Source organism: Pelodiscus sinensis, chromosome 3, assembly GCF_052426305.1.
Source record: "Pelodiscus sinensis isolate ZL-2025 chromosome 3, ASM5242630v1, whole genome shotgun sequence".
Lineage (NCBI taxonomy): Eukaryota > Metazoa > Chordata > Testudines > Trionychidae > Pelodiscus > Pelodiscus sinensis.
In genome coordinates, this window is record NC_143054.1 from 105,376,406 (window position 1) to 105,400,542 (window position 24,137).

The 24,137-nt window shown below is 43.4% G+C and overlaps 1 protein-coding gene across 1 annotated transcript in view; it reads right to left on the reverse strand.

The window, feature by feature from the left end:
- Positions 1 to 16,034: 16,034 nt before the first annotated feature.
- The window catches only part of SHPRH (SNF2 histone linker PHD RING helicase), a 98,602-nt gene continuing 90,499 nt past the window's right edge, over positions 16,035 to 24,137 (reverse strand). Inside the window, exons 28-30 of the mRNA XM_075924373.2 lie at positions 22,711 to 22,889; positions 18,710 to 18,790; positions 16,035 to 16,944 (exon numbers count right to left, since the gene is read on the reverse strand). Coding sequence (XP_075780488.2) covers positions 16,848 to 16,944; positions 18,710 to 18,790; positions 22,711 to 22,889 — 357 coding nt within the window. The 3' untranslated portion in view covers positions 16,035 to 16,847. The remainder of the gene's footprint in view (positions 16,945 to 18,709; positions 18,791 to 22,710; positions 22,890 to 24,137) is intronic.

Below are 24,137 nucleotides of genomic sequence, written 5' to 3' on the forward strand. Positions count from 1 at the left end.
AACATCTAGCTGAATTTGCCCTATTACACACCTTCATTCCAAATTCAGATTATTTTAAATTAAAAGTGGGCAAAGTGAGACTCAATCAATGAAAACTAAATTGAATGAAAACCATAACCAGACTTAGGCTATTTCTGTGCACAAGTGCAGTGAACAGGCACACAGTGTACCCTGTTTAAAGCTCGCCTATCACTCTGACGAGCAGCATTCTGTTGCATGCTGTTCGTCATCCTCCTGTCAGATCTTTCTGGAAGAAAACATGTAGCACCCCCTTTTACAGATTGTCAGAACTTTTTCCTTGGGTACTGACCATCTTCATTAACAGGTTGAACTGTTTTTCAGATGTTTCTCTCAGAAGTCAATATGCAAGTAGCACAATTATACTCTTATCATATTTCAGCATTTTGGATTATGAACATTATCCTTTGATATAAAATCTTCTTCTCCTCCCTGTTTCCATGTTGAGCATTTCAGAGTATTAACCTATTAAAATGGGTGTTAGAGTGTGTCTAGTCAAATGGGTTAACAGTGTTGCTCTCATTTCTAAAGAACTATTATCCTCCAGATTGTGGCTTGAGTCAGCATCCCTTTTAGAGAAATGTCATTAGTAATTTACTAGTTTCCTCAACTCAAGAAGTCTTATAGCCATTTAAAAATGAGCAAATTGAGGAACAGAGAGCTTGTGAGAGTTACTGAAAGTCACAGTGAACTTGTGGAAAATTGGACCCACAAGCTCTGACTGTTGTTCCATACAACTACAGGTTGAACCTCTCGAGTCTGGCACCCTCAGGACCTGACTGGTGCCAAACCAGAGAATTTGCCGGACCACGGGAAGTCAATATTGTCTAGCAGCATTACCAACACTCCACTGCTTAGTGGTATATTAGAAGACATTTGTGGGAAATTAGAGCTAAATAACAGCACAGAACACTGAAAGTCAGCACTAGTGGCTGTTAAATTTTATGGGATATAGCAAACTTGACCGCACCCATGGTAAGTGGACATCTAGTTAACCAAAATCATGCCAGGCTGCCAATGTTGCCAGACCAGAAAGTGCTGGCTTAGAGAGGTTCAACCTGTAATACACTCCTCCTCAGGTTAAAAAGAGATTTCAGGTTGGCTTATCTTTTTGGTTACTTCTCACTCAGAACTAGTACAAAGAGCAGCAGCCCCCAAATATCCTGTTTATTTTACACCAACATTTTAATCAAGCCCTAAGTAAAAGTGAATAGGGTTGCCAGGTGTCCGGTTTTGAACCAAACACTCCGGTATTTGAGCTTTCTGTTCGGGAAACAAATAGAGAAAATATAAATGTCCGGTATTTTCTAAATAAGTAAGTTTTATTGTTATCATGAGTATCAGTATGTAGCTGTGTACTGTGAGAGTGTGTCAACCAGCCAGGCAATACGCAGCTACGCAGTAGAGCGGGATGGAATCCCCGGGGCCAGGCTCACCCATGCGCCCCACCGGGACCGTGCATGGGATGGACAGCACCCCAGCATCTGCATGCGCCCGGGTCAGCCCCACTCCCCTCTGGCCGGTTCCCCCTTGGCCAGCTCTGCTTCCCGTCGGCCAGTTTCCTGCCGGCCCGCCCGCTTCCCCTGACCCCCTCCGAACAGCCCTGCTTTCTGCCAGCCAGTTCCTCCCCGGCTAGCTCTGCACCCCCCCCCAACCCCTTCCCGGCCAGCTCTGCTTCCTGCCAGCCAGTCCCCCCATCTTCTGATCAGCCCAGCTTCCCCATAACCCCTCCCGACAAGCCCCTTTCCCCTCACGGCTGGTCCCCCAACCCTGTTCTGAGATCACATGTGTCCGGAATTTTTTGAAAGCTATCTGATAACCCTAAAAGTGAATATGGCAAAAAAAAAAAACCCAACAGTTTTAGTTTCCTTCTGCTTTCCTTACTTCATTTGAACACAGACGTAACTCTACTGGGGCTGATAGCACCTTAATTGATATACAACTGAGTAATTCCACTGAAGTCAATATTATTCTTTAGCCAGTGAGTGTTGAATCTGGCCCATTGACTTCACCGGAGTTACTTTTTATTGTGCACCAGAATATACAAGGTCAGAATCAACCCTATTGGATTTGTTTGGAAAATGCCAGTCTGCCCGGTGCCAGTTTGTCAGCAAACCAGCCAGCAAAAAACTGATTTATGACAGGAATAAAGTGTGCCAGCAAGCACTGTGCTAACATCCTCACATAACAGAGTCTGCAGATGTAGGTTTCACTGCTGCTGCCGGCAACAAATGCAGGTAGTGCAGAAGGCATCATGATCTAAAAGGTAGGATGCTGGACTGGATTTCAGAAAGCTTGGCTCAGCTCTGCCATTGAGTGATCTTTGGCAGTCACTTCTCTGTGTCCCTTCCTATTCTTTGTCCTGTCTGTAAGCAGTGTCTGTGGGACTGATCCAAAATCCATTGAATTCAATGAAAAGTCTCCCATTAACATCAGGTTCTGCGTTATACAGCATCCAGCAAAAGTAGAGAGAGAGCGAGAGAGAGAGAGAGAGAGATCTGGTAGGGTTTCTAGATGTGACTGGGATACAAATAAGAAATAATAATTATGCACATTCCGTGCTTACAAATCTTCTCTCCTGCTTTCGCTTTCAGAAAGTTTGCTCTTTCAGACATTTTGCCAGCTATTTTTTCTGCTGTGAAATTAGCAGCCGTGGCACTAGTTGATGGGAAGTATATCTGATTGAATGACTTTGCTGATTCAGGTAATCATACATCTGTGGAAAAACCAAAACAGTCATTTCTGAAGTTCTGTTCAGCCATAAACTCAAGGGACTGCCTTCTCCAAATGCAATCTAGAGAATGCTTATTCTTTGTGCTCTGGGTTTGACAGGAGGTGACTTACAGCCATAAGAGCAGAACAATACTCAGTTCAGCAGGCCAGCCTGCAGAACACTCTCACTGTCTCAGTTTCCTAAGACAGAAGGCCTCAACATGAAGGATGGTGAAAGAGAATCTGGCCAGGTACCTTAGTGCCAGCCTAGGGCAATTTTAGACTTGGGTTAAAATTCAGCTGGCCCAGTGCAACTACTATTACTACAGTGGTCTCCAACCTTTTTAAGCATGAGATCACTTCTTGAATTTAAGTGCAGTCCAAGATCTACCTCAAATATAAATACCCTTGCCCGCCTCCTTCCCACCCCTTCCCTTGGGAGGGACAAAATACTTTTTATCCGCTTTTTTTGCAGGTGGGTTGCATTGAGGCAGGTGTCTGCCAAATGTCCTCAGATACCTCCATTATTGAGTCATCAATAGGGAGAGCAATCTTTCCTTGAGAGGACAGACGAATGTTCTTTAAGAGATGATGATGTTTCTCTTTTACTTCATCGAGTTGAACCTCCTAGCTAGTGGCTACTCTTTTTAAAAGTTCTTGGAACTGTTTTAGGTCATCTATAGAGTTTGATGCTTCTGGTGTCGCAGCTTCATCAAGGGGTGAGGATAAATTGTCCTTGAGTGTCTGCCATTCTAGTAAAAGCGGCGAGGAGTCCTGTGGCACCTTATAGACTAACTGAAGTGTAGGAGCATAAGCTTTCGTGGGCAAAGACCCACTTCGTCAGATGCATGTCTGATACTTGCCATTCTAGTGTGACCCTATCTCCGAGTCTACCAAAGCTGGAAGGTTATGGGTTGCGGAGGCTGGAGGGAGCCTCCAAGATGTACTCCTGGGATGGCATCTGTGGGTCTCCCAATAGTCCCACGGTGTCCACAGCAGGGGGTAGAAGAGAGGGGGATATTGACATTCTGGGTACCAGTCAGGATAGTGAGGTCTTTCATGGTAATGTTGAAATTGATGAGATGTAGCTGGAAATTAATGTTGTGAAGAAAAAACACTGCCTTGATCGTATTCAGCAGTTGCAACATTTCTCTGTGTCAGTGGGGGTTCAATGTCACATAGAGATGGACCTGCTGAATCAGTTAAGTACGGAGGAGCCCCCAAAGGGGGCAGAGGAGAGCTCAGCTGAGTGTTGTAATCTTCAGCTGTTAATATCGTATTACCTGCATTTGCACAAGGATTTTATCCTGCAGCGACTGTGTTGAAGCCTCTGATGGGGAAGCTTTCCTGTAGATAGCTCAGGAGGAGGCAGCGCAAAGGATTTGCGGGGCCATTTGGAAGGCAGTTCCCGGCTTCTTCTCAGCACTGAATGCTGTGGTGCTGGTTTCTGCGGTGCCATGGTCCCTCCGGTGCCACTGCTAAGTGTGCCGACCCCAAGTTGGTGGGGGTTGCAGCCGCTGCAGTGCCTAGTAAAAAATTTTCTGCCGGATTTTCTGGTGTGTGCCACACATCCCCAGTGATCAATCTGGGGGACGACTTTGTAGGCAGTGACGTGGCAGATGAGACTGTTGCACTGTGATGTTTATGGGGCAATGACGACACAGACCTGTGCTTCAGGTCTCCATGCTTCACAGCAGGTTCAGGCTGCTCTGAGGGCTGCAGCGCCCTTTCAAACATGATCATGCGGAGCTGCATTTCACGGTCCTTCCTGGCCCTGGCGTGAGGCTCGTGCAATGATCATATTTTGGGGGGGGCATGCGCCTCCCGCAAACATCTTATGCAGGAATCATGCCCATCTGATGCTGGCATGGGATCCTTACATTATATATGATTTTTAAAGCCCTGAGGGCTGGATAGAGTTGGTTATTGTTAAGGCTTGCGTGCCTTCTTTTCTCTTCTTTACCCTCTTTTTTCTTTTTCTTTCTTTTTAAGAGAAACACCTTTAAGGGAGTAAAACAGGGAGCGAGAAGAATCAAAGCCGCTGCTGCTGAGGCGGTCCATCAGCTGGAATAGCATGGGTTGGTTTTTTTTTAAGTTGTATCAATTGATCAATTAAGGGAAATAGCCCAGAAAGAAGAGCAATTAAGTAGCAAGTAAGTGTGAAGAGACAATGCCTGAGGCGAAAGAGATCAGAGCTCCATCTGTGACGGAGGGCAGTTGAAGAGGAACTGAAGGGGGGGTTGGGCTGCTGCGCAAGGCGCTGTCAGCGGCGCGAGGTGCCTCCTGCGCACGTGCAGCCCAACTGTCAATTACTACAAAAAGCTGTGAACTGCGGCTCCAGGAATCACGTCACCAACAGTGGAGCCCCATGGGGGACATCACCCCAAGAAGAACATGTAGTTTACTTAGAGCTATCCCATTCATTGAAACTGCTTAATATCACACAGCACAGGTTGCATCTGTCAGACATCTCAGCAACACACAAAGGGATTTGGAACACAGCATTGCTGAACAACTAGCTTATTGCAATGTTCCCTAGTGATTCCCCAGTGGCTTGGCAAAAAGTAATGCATTGCTCACAGCTGTTTAAGAAAAGAAAGATGTTGTCATAAATATACCAGCAAATTTACCCAGTGCTGCTCAGGTCCTTAAGGAGAGGCTCAGAGCAGAGGAATGGAGGTGTGGGGGGTGCAGGAGTCAGGATTGGGGAGTGAGGTGGGGCTCCGGGCAAGGGACTGTGTGTATGTGATGTGAACAGTTAATTGGTACCCAAGAACAACTTGTGGCCTGCCGTGGACTGAGGGCTATTCCAAACCTGCAGGGGTGAAGAGCCACCCCCCCATGCACACGGAGGGCTGGCAGCAGCAGCTGAGGGGGGCAGGAGTTGGATCCCGCTTCAGTTGATTTAACGGGTTAACTAATTAACTGGGATTTTATATTGTGTGTATAGGGGACTTGGCAAGGAGGGCGGGGGGCGGGGGGAGAGAGGAGAAGCCCTGCTCCCCTCCCCCAAATCCATACAAGGGCTGCTTGCTCTTTCACTTCCTGTCCCTGTTAGGGAGTGCGAGCAAAGTGTGCAGCTCATTTTCCCTCTGCTCTCCACAACCAGAGTGTGGAATGCAGCAAACTGCATTCCACTGAAGTTAAGGAATGACCAGCAATTTCCCCATACAAATCTGGGGTGGGGAAGCTTCAGCCCCCCCACAAAGGGTGCCTGGAAAGGTGGGGATGCATGCCCCCAGCTAGCTCCTTTCACTTGTCTTGTGATTCTGTCTCTTTTCTGTATAGGTTCTGAGAAGTAATCCTATTCAAGGCACATTCTATTTTCCTGGTACAACCAAACCCTTACCTTGCTTTAAGTTTTGCTAAAAGAGGAAACCACATATCACATTTAGTGGTGCTAGCTCTTACTGTTTAGGAGGAGTTCTTGAACTGACAAACTCTCTCAAATATACGGGCAGTCCCCGGGTTACGTACAAGATAGGGACTATAGGTTTGTTCTTAAGTTGAATCTGTATGTAAGTCGGAACTGGCTCCAGATTCAGCTGCTGCCACTGAAACTGACCAGGGGCTGACTACAGGAAGCCGGAGGCAGAGTTGCTCTGCCCCCAGCTTCCTGGAATCAGCCTGATCAGTTTCAACAGCCACTGAATCTGGAGCCTGGGACAGAACAGCTGGGGCGCTGCCTGGTAGGTTCCCACAGGACCAACCTGGCAGCACCCCAGCTGCTCTACCCAAGGCGTCCCGCAACAAAAGCCTGGTCTGCTGGGGGGGGGGGGGGCGCACTAGCTGCGCCCCCTCCCCCCCCAGCAGACCAGGGAGACCCGAGCAAAGCCGCACAGGCGGAGGGACCCCGCTGCCCGTGCGGCTTTGCTCCTGTCCCCCTGGTCTGCTGGGGGGGTCCAGCAAAGCCTCTGGACCTCCCCAGCAGACCAGGGACACCCGAGCAAAGCCGTTGCCTGGGCGGCTTTGCTCGTTTGCCCAGGAGCAAAGCCGCCCAGGCAGCAGCACCCCTGCCACCTGGGCGGCTTTGCTCCTGTCCCCCTGGTCTGCTGCGGGGGTCCAGTGGCTTTGCTGGACCCCCCCAGCAGACTAGGGAGACCGGGAGAAGCTTTTCTCGCCCCAGAGGACACGGGCAGCGACCCGCCGCCCGTAAACTCTGGGGCGACAAAAGCCCCGTTCGTAAGTGCGGATCCGACATAAGTCGGGGACTGCCTGTATAGTAGATGTTATTTCAGCTCCCAAGTAACTCACAGCCAATTTTGTATTTAAAAAGAGACATTAATAGAGAAACTTTAAGGGACAATCGATGTATTTAACACCAAACTATGATTTTAAAATAAAAGGCTGCTGACAAAGGAACCAAAGGCACAATGCTTCCTGCTTTATTAAAGTACTGATAAATTATCAAAGAGGAAAAATGTTGCACAATAAAATGAGAAGTAAGGCAGCAGCATGCAATATAAAAAATAGAGAAAGAAGACTTACTAGAAAAGATACCAACCTTTGGTAGCATTAAGTGTTATGGCAGCATTAAGTGTTTTCCTTACACCTCTCCTGTCTGCTCAGTCATTTGTGTTTCAATTTTTCCATTAATCTTCTTGTGAAACCTGATCAAATGCCTATTGAAGTCCCTGGATCACGTGCTAGAGGCATAACCATGAGAATGAAATGTTCTAGTCTGTAGTACAAACAAAATCCAGAAGCTCTGATATTTCACAAAATAGAAAATACCGAATCCCAGTGGAGAAATGATGTTACTGTTTGGTGAGGAGCACTTAGGAGGAGCACTTCAATCTACTTTTGAAGAGTCACAGTGAAAAACAGATTTCTTTGCACATATTCATTTTCAAATTTCATTTTATCAAGCTATTGTGAAGACATTTTTAGTGTATAAAAGGATCAGTTCCACTGTTCTCTTAAAGCAATTCAGTTATTCCCTCTTTCCATTCTGAGATGCTATCATTAAATTACAATATAAGATATCCAACAATTTGTGAGTATTGACTCATGTTATTTTATAAAATAATTGTTTGTTTATATGTAAAAGAATGTATATGCTAGCTTGACACTGGTGCCCACAACTAATTAAAACATATGCTGCCACAGAATTGCAAACATTCAAACAAAGATCCATGTCAGGATTGATATAACCTTAATTGTAAATATGTAATGCTTACACTTTACAACTGATCACATAAATAAATGAGATGACATATTTAATGCTGGTACAACAAATACATGTACACTCCAATACATGTATTTAGATTTTAAATAATAAAAAGATAGTTATCCAAGGCTCCAGATGTCATAACGTTATGAAGAAAAGAATAAAGTTGCATATGAAAGTAATTCAGGTGCAAGCCAGGGGAAAAATGATTTTAAATTATCTTAGTTAAAATCAATTGCATCTATACCCATCGTATATGCATATGATGCCTACAGTGTGCAAGATTTTAAGAGCATGTCATATTCTGTGTGTATAGAACCTGATTCTGATTTCAACAGTGGTTTAAAGCCAGTGTAAGTGGAGAACTGTGCCTATGCTAGTTCAGAATTCCCAATGGAAATGCTTTTTTTTTGGTGTGGCCTAATGGTAGCATTTTTCTTTAAAAAAAAAAACTCACCTTCTCCGACGTCAGTGTAATTTGCTGAAGTTGAAGTCAGCAGAGAAATGGTCAGGAAAACAGCAAAGAGCATCTTACACAGTACAGTCTGAACTGGAGTTCCCTCAAGCAGCCCAAAGCCAGGAAAACCCTAAGTATCTCTTGCCCTTTCAGTTGCTTTACTTGACTGGAATGGGAAGCAGGTTTCTTCAACTCTTTTACAATGGGGGGAGGTTTTTTTTTTAAACCCACTTCACCGAAATGACCATGTCCTAGTTAATGGGTGCATGGTATCCTGTACCCAACAATAGGATTCCCTCAGGTGCACAGAGATAGTCAGTGGAGACCAAGGGTACGTCTAGACTACATGCTTCTGATCGGCTCAGCCCGACAGCCATGTAAATTTAAATGAAACGGCGATTATTTAAATCACCGCTTCATTTTCCTATGCCTGGTAGCCTAATCTACATGCCTCTGGCGACAGAGGCATGTAGTCTAGACGTACCCCAAGGTTACTCACAACAATTATTTTGCCCAGTTTGGGACCGAATTCCTCCAAGACAGAAGAGCCACCCTCCTCCCACATACACACATTTTGTCTTGTACAATAGCAGCAGCACAACTCATTCTTTACTAGGCAGGAGCCAAACAGCCCTTATGCTTCACTCACTTCATTTATTGCTGTGGTGTTTTGTGTCCATTCATTCTGCTTTGCAGGCTGTTAAAGGGAGCTGTAAGTGATTGAAACCTCTCCTTGTTGGAAATATGCAACAAAGGAGTCCAGTGCATTTTGTTCCCCCCTCCCCACTCCTACCCTTCAATATAATCTTTTGGAGAGATAATTTTTTATGAAGGAAAACTGAGTTTAAAAAAATTGTGAATGCCACATGAAACATAGTATCAAGTTTCCTACTAAAAACATAGATAAAAGAGCAAAGATCACTTGGCCACCAGTTACTGGAGTTGAAATATTTATGATACAGTCCTGTAGTGAGCTACCAAAGGGAGCCAGAATCCTCCTCTACCACCTGCATGTCCCCAAGATGGAAATGTAGTGATTCTATGCTTTTCAGGCCGTGTGCTGGCATGAAAGTTCGGAAGGTTCAAGATTTCATTTTGTGGAGGTGTAATGAGCCTGGGACAGCAACATGGCAACCTGCTGCTACGGAAGAGGAAGTGTCCTCTAAAATCCCTTGGCGGGCGGGTCCAGCCGCACCTAGCTCTGCCCACAGGAAGCCAGTGGGTATTCTAGGGAGTCAGCGGTGCCCCCCCCCGCTGACTGAGGACCCTTTACACAGGGACAGTTGTGAAGGTTGCAGCTTCATGCCATCAAAATGTCTGTCATTGCAAAGAATGATTTGTAAGTCTAATACATCTGTTTTATGGACAAAGACTATTCTTTTCGTTTGAGGTGCTATACATTTGTACTGCACGCACAAACTGGAGAAATGGTCTGAGGTAAATAGGATGAAGTTTAATAAGGACCAATGCAAAGTACTCCACTTAGGAAGGAATAATCAGTTTCACAGATACAGGATAAGAAGCGATTGTCTAAGGAGGAGTACTGCAGAAAGGGATCTAGGAGTCATAGTGGACCACAAGCTAAATGTAAGGCAACAGTGTGATGCTGTTGCAAAAAAAGCAAACATGATTCTGCGATGCATTAACAGGAGTGATGTGAGCAAGACATGAGAAGCCATTCTTCCACTCTACTCTGCGTTGATTAGGCCTCAATTGGAGTATTGTGTTCAGTTCTGGGCACCACATTACAAGAAAGATGTGGAGAAATTGGAGGAGGTCCAGAGAAGAGCAACAAGAATGATTAAAAGGTCTAGAGAACATGACCTATGAATGAAGATTGAAAGAATTGGGCTTGTTTAGTTTGGAAAGGAGAAGACTAAGAGGGACATGATAGTGGTTTTCAGGTATCTAAAAGGTTGTCGCAAGGAGGAGAGAGAAAAATTGTTCTCCTTGGCCTCTGATTATAGGACAAGAAGCAATGGACTTAAACTGCAGCAAGGGAGGTTTAGGTTGGACATTAGGAAAAACTTCCCAACTGTCAGGGTGGATAAACACTGGAATAAATTGCCTAGGGAGACTGTGGAATCTCCATCTCTGGAGATATTTAAGAGCAGGTTAGATAGACATCAGAGATGGTCTAGACAGTACTGGGTCCTGACTGAGTCCAGGTCAGGAGCCTAGACTTGATGACCTCTCGAGGTTCCTTCCTTTTCTATGATTTTAAACGACTACATTTACAAATCTGCAGCATGGGTTTGGCTAAGTGCCAGAGTAGCAGTTAAAGCAGGGGTGGGCAATAATTTTTGATGGGGGGGGGGCACTCCCAAGACTTTGGAAAGTGGTTGAGGGCTGCACTCTTCCATGGTATTAATGGAGGAGGTGCAGGGTCGGGATGGAGGTTGGGTTCAGAAGGGAGCTTGGGTTAAGGGACTGGGATACAGAAGGGAGAATGGGGTCTGGAAGGGTGTTTGGGTGAAGGAGGCAGTTGTGATCTAAAGCAGGAAACTGGGGTGCAAGGTTTTGGGATGTGACCTAGGATAGGAGGGGATTGTGATCTCAGGAAGGAGACTGGAGTGCCAGATCTGGGAGGGGGTATGGGTGCATCTGGAGAAACAGGAATGTGGGGTAGAGGGTGGGAGAAAGGAAGGACTGAGGTGCCAGAGGCAGGTTCTCGCCAGGAGACTTACCAGCGTGCCTGCCTGCCTGCAGAGCTAAAGGCTTACAGAGCTTAAAATGTTTCTGCCAGCTTGGCCATCTGCTTGAGTGAGTGAGCAGGAGGGTTGTACTTTGTGGCTGCCTGTTATTCAAACAGGCAGCTCCCATTGGCCAGAGTCTGTCCAGAAACCAGCCAATGGGATTGTGCTGGGGGCAGGAGCAGTATCTGTATCTTCCCTGCACTCAAAGAGAAAGTGTCCACATTTCTGAGCAGCATGTGGGGCTGTAGAGCAAGCAGGGGACCCTGCCTGGGGCTTCCACTGCCTCTGCGGGCCGGATCCATCCTGTGGGACATAAATTGCCCAGGCCTCAGTTAAAGCATTGTTAAAGCACCCATCACTGTGGCAAACCTGTACAAAAGGAGTCACTTTCTTCAACAGCTGCAAAGCCCTTTATATTTCCAATAATTCTGTTAGTGTTCACTAAGAAAATAACTATAATCTTTACTATAAATGCAAGTAAAATACTTGACTAGAAAATTTACTCTGCATTACTCAGGTCCCTACCTCAAATAAGTTTTGTTTTTCTTCATTTAAATCATTGTTCTGGAATGGAGATGGGATAAGGAGTTTAGTATGCAGGCTGCCCCAGGAGAGAGGACACCACCAGCACATTAGGATCAAGTGGGAATCACCTCTCCATTGCCACTGAAACTGCAGTGCACACAGCTGGGAGAGGGCTACATGTCCCCCGGCTGGGAACAGACACACAAACTCTCTGAAATATATAGCAGATAGCTGTCCCTTTCTCCATTCCTGTTCTCTGATGGCCCAGTGGAGTTATAGCTGTCCCGGTCCTCATCTCTGATCCCTTGCTGCCCAACGTGGTCATTCTGCAGTATAACTGTCCCTCTTACCAGATCCTTCCCTTTCTACGTTATGAGAAACAATAGAATCCAAGCACATCCCATTGTCCTGGTACAACCAAACCCTTACCTTGCTTTAAGTTATGATAAGAGGGAGCTCTATGCCAAATTTGATGGTCCTAGCTCTTACCATTTGGGAGGAGTTCTGGAAAAAACAGACTCACCAGACAAATGGACGGACACATAGTTTCTAAAATATATAGTAGATAAACATTCAGATTCAGTTTATGTTCCCTATTGCCAATGGATGCATTACACATGAAAAACATATCCTTTTCCTAGTTATTGTTCATAGCTGAGGTCTGGATCATTCTTACCATGGGAGAGGACCTTAGGAAGGGAAATTGCTACAAAGATCCAACGATGCTTCTCCACTGGTCTGTCAAGAGTGGGTCCTTCCCTCCACAGGACCAGCCTGGAACCTAATGGATGATCAGGCACTATGAGAGGCCCCATTCCATTGGCTGATTGGAGCTCTTCTGGCTTCTTACTAGCTGCACTGGCAGGGCTGCCTCCTTGTTACTCTAGAACCATGGAGTTAGAAGGGCTCTGTGGAAATGGCAATACAGCTTTAAGCGACTGTGAGGGGGCAACATGTATTCCCCCAATTGAGCCATTTTCCTTTCTCTCCTCTGATGTGGACCAGAGCTACAACCCCCCCCCCCCCACCTAGAATCTGGAGAACAGTGCCACAAAGGCAGCTAAATAGCTCCCCTTTGATCTTCGAGTACATCATCTACAAAAAAGAGCCAAAGTGCACAGAGGTGGAAGAATGGTCCCACAAAATGTCAAGGTCAAATCTTACACTCTTTACTCAGGTTAAATCCCCATTGACTAAAGGAGTGCAGGATTTGAGCTGATGTTAGGAAATCAATGCAGAAAAAAACTACTTGCTGTATACCTGCACCAGTCATTCTTAAGCTTTCTTTAAGTGGTGTTGGAAGTAGCTAGAAGATACTATGACTGGAATAATGGCCTGCATATAAGCAGGTAGAGTAACAGTGTGTGCTTTAAGTGGCAAGAGGAAGAATTAAACTCCTTATTTGCGTTTCCTATAGGCAAACTTCCTCCTTTTGTCAGTAGGAATTGCCCCCCTTCGCCCTTTGCTGCTAATGTACATGAGACTGGAAGCTCTCTATGGGCAAACACTGTGCATTCACATTAGCTAAGTTACCAAGGTGATAAAGAGAAAACATTTCCAAAAACCATGGCTCTAGTTCAGTGTTGTGTCCTCAGACTTAAGAGAATTCTCTGAAATTTAAGCAAGAGAGTCAAATTATCATATTGTCAGAGTTCAATCCCAGAAGAGATCAGATAATCTAATCTGACCTCCCATATATCACAGGCCACCATCACCACCAAGCACCCACACACTAAACCCAACAACTAAAATTAAAGCATTAAAACCTCCAGGAAACTAGACTAGTATATGCCATGGACAGAGGGACCCAAGATGCACTTTCACAGTCCTTCACTTTATCTAAATAAGCTTTCCATCAAATCCAAGCCATGACTGGATTTAAGTACAGTCCCCTTTGTCTCACAAATGAAATTCATTAGACCTATATATCACTATTTGTCCACTATATTTATGTGTGGACAGAAAATACTAATTTAGCTCCCAACACAATTTAACAGGCATTAAAAACAAAAACTCACAATCAAAGGAGGAAGAACGTCTATCTAGTAATATTTATGTTGCACCCTTTTCTGCACTTTCCTTAGCTGCAGCTTGTTTCTTTTGGTTACAGATTTGTCTTGTGTGCCCAAACCCCAAAATAAAAGTATAGACTTTGTCCACAAAACAGATGTACTAGACTTACAAGCCATTCTCTGCAGTGACCGACATTTTGAGAGCATAAAACTAGGGATGTTAGATGTTGATTAACTGAATAATTGTGTAACTGCATCAAAACGTAGCGGTTACACGACTATTGGATAGTCCCTGGAGGCAGCAGCATGGGGTGGCAGGCAGGAGCTGGTCTGCAAGGGGAGCCTGTTTAAAACCCAGCTGCCCATGCAGACCAGCTCCCGCCTGCTGCCTTGCACTGCTGCCTCGGATACAAAAGCAGCAACCTGAGGTGGCAGCAGCCTCTGTCTATAGGGGGCTGACATCCCTACATAAAACTGCAAACTTCACAGCTGTCCCCCACAAAATGAAATCTTGCACCCTGAAAACTTTCATGTCAGCACAAGGTGTGAAATGCACAGGACCACTGCAATTCTGTGAAACCCATTACAGTACATGTGATGTCTTTGATCCTCTCAGTGTGCAAGTTGAGATCACCAAACAGAAACCTCCACCTCATAGCCTCCAGAGTTTCCTATAATAAGGAAGAAAAACAGCAAGAGCCTTGACTAACCCAGTTACAACTCTCTCTTATCCTTAGCAGAACTAACATAGACAAGATGCACTTAAAATGAATACAGAAATCCTGAAGTATGTAGGCCATTCTGGAATTCATGCAAGGGAAATTCCACCCCAGAATAAATATTTCAAAATAAATCAATCATTTTCAGTTTACATGGATTGACAGTGTCCCTTTAAAAATGGTGCTGGCAGTGAGAAAAATCATTTGTAGACTGAACACACTGGAAATAGAGTTGTGGAGTCAAAAGGCCATTGTCAGAGAGCCATTTTTTTCTAACAGAGCTACGCTTTAATTGCCAGAACTCTATCTGGATAGTTTATTTTACCCTTAGAAGGCTTGGGAAGTTAGTTTGTTTTTTACTCCTTAACTATATCTGAGAGTGTCAAATCCAACTGGAAACCTTCTTTACAGCCTTGCATATAGAGTAACAATACCAGCAAGCAGTTTTGATGCAATGCATTATGGGTATCTATGCATTTTCCCCTACAATGAGAAGGAACTAAACAGCAGAACTAGTAAAAGTGGTGCTGCGTAGTGACTGGGATTTATCAAAATAAATAAATCAGAGACTGGGATTTGAACAAACCTATGAATCTAAATGATTATGTAATGCAGCTTGCTCTCCAAATCTTCAGATGATATTGCTGATAGGAAATGTGAAGTGCTTACACTGAAATTAAAAATCTGCTTCTGCAGAAAACACAGACACACAGGCAAAGAAGAGAGATTATAATCACAAAAAACTTACAGTGGGGTGACAGTGGATTAACAAGTTTTAAAAAAATGTTTCCACTAATCTACATTCTTTAGTTCCAGTAAGCTAGTTTTACTGTAGCTACTTAATAGATTGTGACTCATCAGCTCTAATGCTATTGACGAAATACACTCATTCTTTGTAAGAGTGTTAGCAAGCTGTGGGGAGAAGAAGTGATTTCTTTGGTCTCCTTTTTCCCTGTGTGGGTTTCCCATGGTCACGTACCATAAATGAGGGCTATTCTTGTAAACATCTTACAAGTACCAGACAACCAAAAAAGGAAAAGAAACCAGCCGAACAGATGCAGATGCTTTGCAGAGCAGCAGTCAGCCTGGAGAGAACTAAAGAAGCTCTTGTAACACATAGTTCCAGCAACAAGCATTCTGATTAAAAATCAGAAACAGAATCTACTTATTAATCAGATTTTTTACAGACTCTTCTGTTCATGACCTTACCACAATTTAAGGGATATACATTTTGAGCTCAAACTTTATCGTATTGCTAAGTCCAACCCACATGTTTCTTCTCTAGTTTATCATAATGTCTATATTGAAGAAAAGAACAATAGTGTACTTTCTCTAAAAAACTGCCATGTGGTGTGAAAACCCAATTAAGGAAAATGTTTTCATATTTGCAGAGAAAACACTGATCCCGAAAGAGATAATGCAGATATAAGGAACATTAATTTCGTGCAAATTGTTCCAAAGGGCACATGGAAAGGAGAATGTGTCAAGTTTCTCATGCAGATCCTGCAAGTGTACCCTAAAATATACCTAGTTTGCATTAATATAGTCCACAGGATGAGATACCTTTTAGACTATGCCAGCAAGGTCTACACAGGATAGTTAGAACACAACAGATTGGTGTGCTATACAAATCACATCTTTCTGCAGCACTGTGCAAACAAGCCCATCATTTCTGATTAGAAGTGAATGGGGAAAGACAAAAGCAACACAGACACCAAATGAGTATAAAATGATGGGTAGCTTAATTTTTTTTAAAAAAATTCTGTAACAAAGGAACCCAAATACTTACAACAAAGCAGTAGTTATAGCTTCAAGATTTTTTAAAAATGTGTACAACAGGTTCATTTTTTACTGTTATTTCAAGACCAATATACATATAAAAGGCATAATTTATCAAGATAACAATGCAGTAAGTGCCCACGAATTCTAACTTGCAATGACATTTCCACGGTGTTGCATAATCCGCAGGAATACATAAAAAGGGGATTCTGAATACCCAAGTGGCTAGTAAAGAGTTTATTTTAAGTGTGATCAATAAAATGTGCAATCCTTGAGTGTAAAATGCTGAGAACACTAGAACCCTTTTTGTATAGGTATTCATTCTCAACAATGCTTTGTAGAATAAAAAAATGAGAAACAAAATACTCTGTTCGCTGTTTCTCTGACCACACTTTCCTTTCCCCCAAAGCAAATATTTACTCTGAGTAAAATCCCAGCCCCACTGTAGACAGTGGCATAACTCTCATTAACTTCAGCTGGGCCAAGATTTTACCCTCAAAGCCCAGGTCAAGCATTCTTCAGCAATAAAATTCATCATTTTGTATAGTGTGCAAAGTGCAATATCTCAGCAGTACTATTGGAAAACGTGATAAGAACATAGCCACAGAATCAAATTAAAAACCTTTCAAATGCTAGCAATCCTAACCGAAGGAGGGTATTTGATATTTACAGAAATGTATGACAGGTCAACTGATTTAATAAAGATACTATTATGAAGACATGCCCTTTCTGATTTCACTGAGTCAAATCAAAGGTGTTTCACTCAAGTTCTTCAGTTTCTTCTGTGAAAAGATCTGCCAGATCAGCCACTGTCAACACTGAGGCTTCTGACTGTTTCATGGAAGAGCTGGTGTGGCTGTAGGAAAAATGTGCATGTGAGTTAGAGAACAGACTGTGCAATAAAGAAAGAACATGCAGCAGTAGACTGTCTGAATATTTATACTACAGTGAACATCACAAAGGAAGATGACAAAGAATGGTATGTATACTGGGGATGTAAGCAACTAGTCAACTAGTCGACCCATGTGCCGGACCGCACCACATGTGCCGGACCCCGCGTCCCAGCTCTGCAGAGCAGGCCCAGTCCCGCTCCCTTCCGAAGCAAGAAGCCTGTGGCCAGGAAGTGTGTGGGGGGATTAACCCCTTAGCTCTCAGGAGCTGTACACCCAGGCTAGGCAGGGACAGTGCCTCTCCTGCCCTCCCCCTCCCAGCACAAAGGGGGAGCTAGTGCTCCCTCCTTCAGATGCACAGCTGAGGCTGGAGCCACAGCACAAGCTCCTGCCTGTGGGGGGGGGGGGGATGGAGGAGGGGGGAAGGCAGGGCGGGGAAGGGATGGGGTTGAGCTCCCACCTAACGTGCCACAGGAAATCAACTCGTGTGCCACTTGTGGCATGCATGCCAGGAGTTGCCAAACTCTGGTTTACTACAGCAATCTGTAACTTACTAATTAGGGATATGAATGGTTAACTAGTAAGCATCACCTACCATGCTACAGTCCTCCAACCCGCTTCTGTGTAAGTGTTTAACTGATTAAATGGGATTTTACATCCCTACCACTAACCCTTCTCTTTTTGGCCTATGACTACAGAGGTGTTAACAGGCTACTCTACCTTGAATGGTACATTAGAGTCTGTCTCAGAGCTGTGTTAGTCTGTAATTTACAGGATTAATCCTGGTCTTTAGAATTTGTGGTAAACAATCTATGCCACCTTGCATTTAGCTGTGACGCACATTGTACCTTTCCCAGACCAGAAGAGAGAGAGGCTCAATAGCTTCCATCTCTCATCAGCAGAAATTGGTCAAAAATATATCACTTTGCTCATCTCGTCTCTCTAAGGGAGAGTATGGTTATTATCATGCTCAGCTGTTTATTATGTACAGACCATCTTACAAAAGGTCTTCTCACTAGGCAATTTTCAAGGAAAAGCAATTAAAATAATCTGATCAGATATTTTGTTGTTCATATTCAGTACTACTCAAATTAAAATCCTATAAAGTGCTACACTGGATCAGACCTGAATTTCATCTACTTCAGGACTCTGACAGAAACTAGTAGCAACATGCTTCAGTAGGTGTAAGAACGCTGCAGATGAGGAATAATTGGCCTCCAGCATGAGATCCTGATCACCCACTCCCCCGCCCCCCAAAAAAACCCATTAAAACAGTATGGCTCCTTTCAAAGTGCCTGCAGAGTCAGAATACGGATAGGAATAGTGGAGCAGTTGAGCACTGCTTCCCCTTGGTCTTTATGCTTTTTGACGGTAGCCATTTTGTTTTTGTGGTCAAGCCAAAACACAGCTTCTCTGCAGAACCAGGTAAGCAGGAGGTCTGGGGTTGGGGGGCCGGGGTTGTCAGGGACCGCGGGGTGGGAAGGGGGGGGAAACCCAGGGGCTGGGCCCAGTTACCCAGTGTGTTGTACGGTTGCCAGGTGTCCTGTATTTTCGCCTCCTGGCCGGGAAAAAAATTCAGAAAATACAGGATGTTCTGGTGTCTGGTATTGTCTGAATTTTTTTATCGGACAGGAGGCAAAAATACCGGACTGTCCGGGTCAATACCGGACACCTGGCAACCCTAACAATGCATCAAATAACAATTAGTCCCCTCAACCCCCCAAAATATACCTTCTCTCTACAGTTTTCAGCATCATCTGCATTCTCTCTTCTATTGTTGCTTTTATCAGGAACCTGTGAACAATGGTGGGCCTGTATGTGTTAAAAATAAAATTGATCACTGGCATATTGTCTCAGAACTGTCAGGAAGCTTAGGCCCAAATTTTGGTCTTACCACAAATTATTTTAACCTTGTTCAACATTTCCTCTGGGTTTTAAAGTCCAGCCCTGAAAGATGTGAGTAATCTCCACTGAAAGTAAATGGTGTGCAGCACCTCCCACCACACAAACTGCGACTTAGCAAGATCAGGTCCATAAGAACATAACAGCCATTCGATTTCTAGTATCCTATCATGTGATAGTGGCCAGCGCCAGGTGCCCCAGAAAGAATGAAGAGAACAGGTCATCATCAAGTGATCCATCCCCTGTCACCCATTTCCAGATTCTGGCCAAGGGACACCACTCCTGGTTTCCTGTGCATAAATCTAGCCTGGATAATTACTCAGCATGCAGGAGCAGCATTCTTGCTGCCAGGGAAAGTGGCCTGCTCCTTTTTGTATGCTGGGCCTGCTCCATAGACTAATGTCATATATGGATGGGAGAACAGCACTTTCTTCTCCTGTTCCACTTTGGGATGTTATGCACATGGGATGAGGACATGGAGAAAGCATCTCCTGAACTCCTCTGAGTAAAGGGATTGTGACAGACCTTTTGCATGCTGTCTTCAAGAGCCCTCTTTTCTGAGGGCCAGTCATAATCTGGTCCTGAATAATCAACGAAGTCCATTGCTCGTACTGGATCTAGAACGTTTTATACTCTGACGCTTCTGAGCTAGTCTAATAAAGGGAGTTCAAACTAATGACTAATTAAACCTCATTTTCAGAGCTATACTGATATCGCTAATGCAAAAGGTAAGAAACCAAACAAAATGTTGACCTGTGTCTCATGGGGGGGGGGGATCTGTTTGCCAAATGGAGTATAACAAAGCTAGAGAGAAATAAAAATGATGTTTAAGGTCCTGAAAGAGTGAAACAGAGCAGAGTAAAAATAAAAAGTTATAGCTGGAGATCCTTTGAAAATTAAATTTCTATTCTGAGAAAAAGTATTAGAAAATAGAAACCACTGAACCTTGCTCAGTTCGAACTGGATTCAAAGTCCACTGAAATCAGTGGGAGTCTTTCAAGCTCTACAGTGCAATTTAATGGATAAAGTCAATAGTCTTACTCATGTGGGTGAAAGGTAAGCATGATCACAGGTTTATGCAGGATAGAGGTATAAATCTGCAGTAACTCCAGATTTATGCTGATGAAACATAACAATTTGCCTCTTACTATACATTTAACTTATACATAAGCCCCCTTCCTTCCCACAATTTTATTTTCATTAAAATGTTATTAAAGTATACAACACAACATATTGTTGCTGCTGCTTACTCATTTTCTGTTATGCATTGATACTTCATGTGAAATTACAATACAGGCTGTTGCTATTATTCTGACCTTTGACTCCACAGTTGATCCAAAATATTTAGAACCACTCCCAAATATCCACCTACTCATACATTCTCACTTTTTCACTTTCTCTCACACGCTGACTCCAATTCCTGCAACTCCCTTCATTCCAAACAAAAACATACATCTATCTTTATTCCAGAACCTATTCATTCCAGTAATGTTTCTATTTAATATGTGGCTTTTTTGGTTTTATGAATAATTTTTTAAATCTAAGTAGGCAAGCATTTACAGTAATCTATAAATGATAAACTTTTAAAGGGTGTGATTCAGTGGTTTGCATCACCAACATGAAGTATGCAACATCAAAATAAAAGTTGTGCACATTCATGGCCCATCAATGCTTGAGATATTTAGCTATTAATATGAAAGAACAGCATGGATTTAAAACCTATCCAATTTCAAAAATTAGGTATTACATCTGTTTTACAGTTATATTTTCCTATTTTAAAAACTATTTTTCTTTCTCTGACATTGTGTGAAATCCACACACAACTAACAAAAATACAGACAGACTAAACCATGGAAATTGCATTTGACAGTGCTGTGTGTTGTCAGGTTTCACAAACTAAACAAATACCAATCATTGCAGTATCTAATTGAAACCACTTAAGATTCCTCTAAACATTTTTGTTTAACTATAATTGGAAAAATGGGTATTTGAGAAAAATCTAAGATAGAGAGGTACTTTTTGTAATAACAGGACATAATGTTTTATGAAAGTAGTAATGTTTATTTTCTTTTTTAAGTTGACAGTTTCTCTTTAAGGAAGGACTGCAACTGCCAGAAGGGTCAGATTGCTTACCACAAGTTAAATTGTTATAGGTTCTCTCCTATAGTTTTAATTAATACAGAATCTAAGCAACAATCTTCAATACAAGCTTTAACAACAATAGGTGTCTTAACTTGATAAAAAAAGCACAAGATGGATGAAGTATTTGGGCTAGATTGTTTCCTTCCACAGGAGACAGTCTACTAGAAACTTCAGTAGATTCATAAGGTGTTTTTTTTTTTAACTACATAGAATGTTCCATGAGTAGAGCATGAAAACACACAATGCTCCTTTCAAGTGGTCCAGGAGGTGGGCCTACTCTTCCTCTATGCTTCAATTAGACCTACCACTTAGCATGACCACTCTCTTCCTCTGGAGCCAATCCTATCCCCATACACTTTATCTCCCTCTCCAAAAGTGGAGTAGCAAGGGTTGAAGGGCAGAGGGATAAAAAGTGTATATAGGGGTACGTGTGGCTCTCGGGCAGGGCTACTCAACTTTGGAAGCCCACAGCACATGTCGAGAGTCGCAACTTAAGTACGGTTTCATATACATACAAATATATATGCAAATAGCTTCTTTCACACTGACGGGCATGAATACAAAGATTAAGCCGTGGTGCCAGACCCAAACATGGCCAGCGAGAGCCAGTCAGCACCTCTCAGGCTCTGCCCACAAGGCTAAGCAGCCAGCACTTCCCACAATGCCCCAGCACCTCCTCCCTGGAGGTTAGAAACGCTGACACCATGTATCCATATGTTCCAGCCAGCCCGTCCACTTGTGTCTTTCAATGCTCCTCCTGTCTGGGAGATGCCTTGCTGTTGTTGAGTGTATTCCCAGTGGAGGCCATGTTCAAAGGATCCCACCTGCAGGCTGCATGTTGAGCCCCACGTAAACCCAAACTGCACTGCGGGCCGCAAACAAATGGGTCACGGGCCACGTGTTGAGTAGCACTTTTCTAGGGGAAGTGGGTGGTCAGGCTAAGTGGTAGGTCTATTTGAAGCACAGAGGAAGAGCTGGCCCACCTCCTGGACCTCTTGAAAAGCATAAGACCAATGAAGTATTTCCAAGGCAGATTTCCACTTAGAAATCCCACAGTACACTCGAGCATTTTGTTGGGAATGACTGCTCCCCCTTTCCGTTGAGCTACCTCTCATTCTTGGTCTATTTCCTTTGGAGCTTACAACTGAGTCTTCCTTAATTCCTCTCCCCCCAATCTTCCTGTGCTTCCCCCACTTTTTACTGAATTTGGCTCACTTCTCACTACCTAAATAAAGGGGAGAATTGGGCCTTTTATGTTTTCCAACCCAACTCACTCACCTCTTCTGATCCTAGTGACTAGAACTTGAGATAAGGAGTCAAGACACTGGATTCTAGTCCTGGGTCTGAACATGTGTTCTTAGGTAAATTATGCAGGGCTAAATTCTTGTAAGTGCCTAAGTTTCTTAGGAACCTAAGTCACACTGATTTTCAATGGGCCTCAGTGCTATGTCACTTTTGAAAATATAACACAAGAATTTAAGTCGTGGAAGTACTTAGGTTCTGTTTAAAGATTTAATCCAAACCCTTTTGTTCCTCAGTGTAGCCATATGTAAAGTGAGGATACCTATTATACCCCCTTCATGCTTCGAGAGTCTCAAAAGGAGGTTTCCACATAAGAGCACAGTATTATTTTTGACTGGCAAGGCAATATAACAACAGGTTTATGCAACATTTATTTAAACTCTTACTTTGTTTGTCCAATACGATGCACTCTGCCAATGGCTTGAAGTTCATGTGCAGGATTCAAAATGGGCTCCACTAGTAGAACATGAGTTGCTTCAATTATGTTTAATCCATTGGAACCAGTATGAAGGGGTAGCAACAAAATATTGATTTTGGGATCATATTTAAATGCTGAGAGGTTCTCCTAGAAGATAAGCACCTTATTAGCACTTCAGTGGTAGTTGTTCCGGGATAAGGTTTGTAGGTTAGGAATGACCATCAGGATCCAGACACCCCAGAATGGAGAATAAGCCACTGAATCAACTAGTTGAATACAATATTATCATACTATAAAAGTGCATTAAATGTAGTTGTTAGGAAACTTTCTGGTCATTAATATTACTTACTGAGTGATATATGTACACTTTGCATGTAAAGAATTATGAATGCATACTGGGAAAACGTTCCTAAAACATGGTCAGACCAGGCAATCTGAGTAGAACACATAAGCAGGTTTGTCCCAAACAAAAGAATGTGGATTTGCCAATCTGCCAGTGTCAGGCTTTGTAAACCTGAGACACTGAAAGTACATTTGCATTCAAGGTAAATATAGTAATCAAACCAACCAAAACAGTATCACAAAAGGATGAAGACAACAGTACCACATCTTCACAACAGCGGGGGAGTACCTCTCTCTGGGATGTACACTTCTAAAGGAACACATTTCAAAGATTTATTAGATTATAAGAAGGTGGTGAGAAAAATCCCTTAGTAATCCATCACTTAAGGGTGATCCTTCTGTCCGAAGGGCTGGAGATGTTGGTAGCGTGATGTGAGAAAGCTGTTTAGGCAAAGATTGTAACTTGCTAAAGCTAGTTTTTTAGTCTTTAGAAACCATGTTGTTTTGTTTGTAGCCACACTTTTCTCTCTCTCTCTCTGGCTTACCACCACTTACATCTACGTTCTTTATTAATAAACATACTCTTAGTTTTACTATTAATCATCTCAAACCTGTGCATTAAGATACAAAAAAAGTGTGCCCTTAGTTGTGCTAACAAGCTAGTGTGCATGTGTACTGTCTCTTTGGAAACCATGGTTTTAGTAATTTCTGCAAGTGTCTAGTGAGAGGGACTGGACACTACAGAGATACATCTCTGGGGAAGTTGGGTTCACGGAATGTTAACTGCAAAGCAATTCTCAGATTGGCAGAGTCTCGAAGAGTTTGCTGGTTGGTTTGAGATGGACCCACTGGAGTAGCAGGGAGGTGACATACTAGTTAAGCTTCAGCAAAGCTTTCTCTTGCTAAGGTAACACAGTGACTTCCACTTCTGGGTTCCCTGAGGGGAATGTCACAATCAGGTGTTTTTTGTTGCCTTTAAAAAAAATAAATAAAGAGCCAAAGAACAAATGGCCAATCTGTCTTATCCCTGTCAGCCACACTAAGGTTTTTTTT